Raw genomic sequence first — 4537 nt, 5'->3', positions numbered from 1 at the left:
TTCCCCCTGTGGCTTATTGCTGTAAAACGGGCCACGTTGGAATCCATTCCTCGCTTGTAAAGACGGGTGTTTTTCTGTTTTCATTTTTTGAAGAAGCTCATTCTGATTCATTGTTAGCAACACTTCGTGCGTTATTTCAAAAGAAATCACGACAGCCTAAGAGGATCCCCCACGTACAGAAGGATGATACCTCTCAAGTGCCAGATGCCGCAGAACAATTGTGTGCACCCATCTCCATGGGACAGACCTTTTCGGTCTGAATCGGCAGGGTGATGCAGATTCATTTTCCATGCCAAGGTAAAGTAATCCCTAGAGTATTGCGAAGGTACAAGAGACTCCATAAAGGTGTTTGACTTTATGGTGCCTAACTCAGGCAGCTTTCTCAAAATAGGATTTTGACCTGGTGCGTGTGTGCATGTAATGTGTGCAAAGGAAATAGCCAGCCTTATTCTACAAGACTCGTATTTGAGGATTCAAAACTTTATAGAGGCCTCTTCTCTAGCCTGCTGTCCTGCAGGTGTTTTGAACTGCAACTCCCAGACAGCACGGCCATGAAACAATGGGAATTGTAGGACACCAGGTGTAGAGAGAAGTTGCTTTAGAGCATTTTCCCAAAGTTGGGACTCGGGCTGTTGTTGGCTTTTTTTGGACTACAACTCCCATCATCCCTACCTAGCAGGACCAGCAGTCAGGGATGATGGGAATTGTAGTCCAAAAACAGCTGGAGACCCAAGTTTGGGAAACGCTGCTTTAGAGATTCATCATGATCATCCCTACACGATTCTTTTCCCCTGACCCAGCACCATCGCTCAGGCCCAGCTTCCCACCGAAGGCAAAGGGAGACTTTACCACCAAATTTGGTTTTGGTATCTTGGTAATTTTTTTTTATTTTGTCACTATTTTTATGGCAGCATAAATAATAAGCGAGTGAGAGAACACTGAAATGGAGCAGGGTGGGGTCAGCGTTAGGCACAGAACACAATGTAAACATTGGTGGCGTGGTGGGGGAACATGGGGAAGTATGTGGGGGGCGGGTGGAGAGAAAGCACACCTGTCTTTTTGGATGGTGCTTGGCGGTTAAAGCATGTGTGTGGTGGGGGGCACACACACGAATGAGCACTGTGCAGAACCTCTAGCAACTCGGGTCTAGACAGATGCAGAAAGAATTCGGCAGGACTTGGATGCCACTGCATCCAAGAGGGAACTTGAGGTGGGTGATGCATTACAACCTAAAGCCTCACCCTTTTCGATCGGCTCATTCTACGGCCACAACACCCTTGCAGAACATTTGCTACATCCAGTTGGCAGTGGTGATGGACAAATTTGGGGTGGTTTCAAGACAGTCTTGGTAGACACATGAGCTCTTGTGGCCAGCAATCCAAAATGTTCAAATATGAACCCTGGAACTGGATCTACCTTGAGTCTAGCTCTGAGGATCATCTTGGACCAAGTTGCAGGTGTTGGCATTTTCAGAGGCCATATTTTTTTTTACCAGTTCTGGCCCCAGAAGTCAAATCTCGTATGTATGTATGTATGTATGTATGTATGTATGTATGTATGTAAACATAGCAATTCTATATACTGTAGCACTTTCTGAGTGTTCTAATTGCCTCAAACTCTGTGAAATCAATCATAAGGTAGGCCCTAATATATTATCCCCGTAAAGGTAAAGGGACCCCTGACCATTAGGTCCAGTCGCGGATGACTGGGGTTGCAACGCTCATCTCGCTTTACTGGCCGAGAGAGCTGGCATACAACTTCTGGGTCATGTGGCCAGCATGACTAAGCCGTTTCTGGCGAACCAGAGCAGCGCACGGAAACGCTGTTTACCTTCCCGCCGGAGCGGTACCTATTTATCTACTTGCACTTGAAGTGCTTTTGAACTGCTAGGTTGGCAGGAGCAAGGACCGAGCAACGGGAGCTCACCCCGTTGCGGGGATTCGAACTGCGACCTTTCGAGTGGCAACCCCAAGAGGCTCAGTGGTTTAACCCACAGCGCCACCCGCATCCCACATTATCCCCATATTGCATACATAATGGCTCACCTATTTTTTATCCTCCTCTTCTAGGGTCCAGATACTTGATAGCTCCTCGTCACAGGGTTCCTGCACTCAAGACCACAATGGTGAACTTATTCCAGGATAGTTGCACTGGGGGCAAAGGAATTTCAGTCACAGGATCCTGTCTCTTCACCCCCTGCAGGGGAATGTTAGAGGTCAGGACTCCAAAGCAAAAACTACCCTTACCTAATTTCTCAGCAAGGCGATTGTCTTCAGAAGGAAGGGAATGCCCTAACTAAATACTGAAGCAATCTTACTGCCACTTGGATTTTCCCTCCATCATTCACTAAAACCCACAGTGGCAAGTCCCATTTTCATTAAGGAAGTGAAATGCTTTCGGCTCACTCCACCGGCAGGAGGTTTTACCTGTGATGCCAAATTCAGGATAGATTTACCTTCTAGAATATCCGTCTCCAGGAGCCAGTTCCCTGGGGCTCTTTCTTCAAACCATTGACCAATTTGGAGCAGATGACTGTAGGAATCCAACCTGAACAGCAATAACTGGCAAGGCAGATTGCTAGGTGATGCTAGGGGCTCATTGCATGGGAACTATAAATCTCAACAGGGGCATGACAGCCAGCACCTTGAAGGTCCCAGTTGATGTGTAACTCACAGTACCCCTCTTGCAGCAAGCACCCATTGGGCAACCTTGCATTTGGGTGGTGCTAGCAGCAACACCTCACCGTCCCCCAGCATATAAAAGTGAGGTTTTGGGACTGGTCCCTCCCTTTGCTGCCTCACAGCAGTTGCCAATGGTTCGGCCTAGGGCAGAGCTTCACTGGCAGCAGCAGAGAACTGAGCTAGCAAATGCATCAGAAGATGCTAGCCAGGATCCAGCCAGACTGAAGCATCTTGCAGCCTGAACCTCAGCATCCGTCCACAGTGGGACCTCCTGCCTTCAAGATTTCCTCCTTCCTTGCAGTCCCGTGTCACGGCATGTGTTAATAACCACTATCTGACAGCAAGAGCTGTTTAAGACAGTGGAATGGACCACCTCAGAAGGTGGTGGACTCTCCTTCATAGGAGGTTGCTAAACAGAGATTGGGTGACCATCTGCCAGGGATTCTTCCTGCATTGCAGGGGATTAAACCAGATGACTCTTGGGGCGGGGGGTCCCTTCCAATTCTATGATTCTAGGAGAAAATACAAAGTTCTATAATATGTGAAGGCTTGGGATTAATGGTTAGGAACCAGAGATACAAAGAGCGGGTATCCCTTATAAACTGGTGCCGGCGCCCCCTGTTTCGATAGGACAACCAACCAAGGGGTTGATGCATAGAAAAGCCACTGAGCTATGGCTGAAGCAGAGCTGGCCCCACAGTACAAATGATGCCAGTGGCTATGGGGTGGGGGGTGGGGAATGGCATTTTTTAAGGAATACTGAGAAAGCTGTGCATGACCTTAACCCCCAACATCCGCTGCAGCATTAAAGGGATCCTGGGGGTTCTGCTCTTTTGCTTGCACGGCACATTGCGGGGAATTTCCCAGGAGAAGGGATGAATTAATGCCCAGCTCTCCCATGTACCTTCCAGTTTCATGGACCTGAATTCCAGTTTTGTATCCAGTGTGCATTGTCAGTCACACTTTGCATAGGAAAAAAAAAGAATATTAATAATACTAATCAATGCCATTGCTTCCTGCGGGGCATGCAGTTTTCCCTTTTCATTCCTGCTCAAGGATGGAATGGAAAACCGGATGCCCCGTTTAGCTAATCCCATGACTTGGCGGCATCAGGAAATGCATTGACTCCTCTACTTCCTCCAAGGGAAGCTGGGGCTCTACATGGGTCCCTTTGCTTGTTTCATGCAGTAGTTTTCTCAGTTAACATCATACAGACAACACGTCTTTCTTTTAGTGCTAGGAAATGACCACAGAAGGACACAGTTCCAGTTAGCGGGTGAGCTCCCTGGGGGCTGGCCACGGGGGTCTCTGGCTCATATCGTGTGTTAAGTGGATACAGTAAAATTAAAAGAGTGGGTATAAACAAAGAGTTTGTTTAGAAAATGTCCTTTAGAGTTCATTGTTCTTCGGGCTGTTGCGCAAGTTTTTCAGCTCCAGCTGTAGCTGTCGGATTTTGATGTCCTTCTGCGAGAGCTCAGCTTTCAACCGCCGGATCTCATCTTGTTGCCGGAAGAACATTCGGAGAAGCTTGAAGTTGAGGAAGAGAGAGAAAGAGTTGGCCTCCATATTGTGCTGTTGCTTCATTTATTTATGAACCCCATCGTTCTGCCTGGACACTGAGGTCCAGCGCCGAGGGCCTTCTGGTGGTTTCCTCATTGCGAGAAGTGAGGTTACAGGGAACCAGGCAGAGGGCCTTCTTGGTATTGGCACCCGCCCTGTGGAACGCCCTCCCACCAGATGTCAAAGAGAAAAACAACTACCAGACTTTCAGAAGACATCTGAAGGCAGCCTTGTTTAGGGAAGCTTTTAATGTTTAATAGACTATTGAATTTTAATATTTTGTTGGAAGCCGCCCA

The 4537-nt window shown here is 47.8% G+C and overlaps 1 protein-coding gene across 1 annotated transcript in view; it reads right to left on the bottom strand.

The window, feature by feature from the left end:
* Positions 1-856: 856 nt before the first annotated feature.
* The window catches only part of CORO2B (coronin 2B), a 77810-nt gene continuing 74129 nt past the window's right edge, over positions 857-4537 (bottom strand). Inside the window, exon 12 of the mRNA XM_079953028.1 lies at positions 857-4208. Within this exon, the coding sequence (XP_079809154.1) occupies positions 4071-4208 (138 nt within the window). The 3' untranslated portion in view covers positions 857-4070. The remainder of the gene's footprint in view (positions 4209-4537) is intronic.

Source organism: Podarcis cretensis (assembly GCF_951804945.1).
Source record: "Podarcis cretensis genome assembly, chromosome: 14".
Taxonomy (NCBI): Eukaryota; Metazoa; Chordata; class Lepidosauria; order Squamata; family Lacertidae; genus Podarcis; species Podarcis cretensis.
The sequence above is the reverse complement of the archived record's forward strand: the minus strand, read 5'-3'. Positions and strand labels throughout refer to the sequence as shown.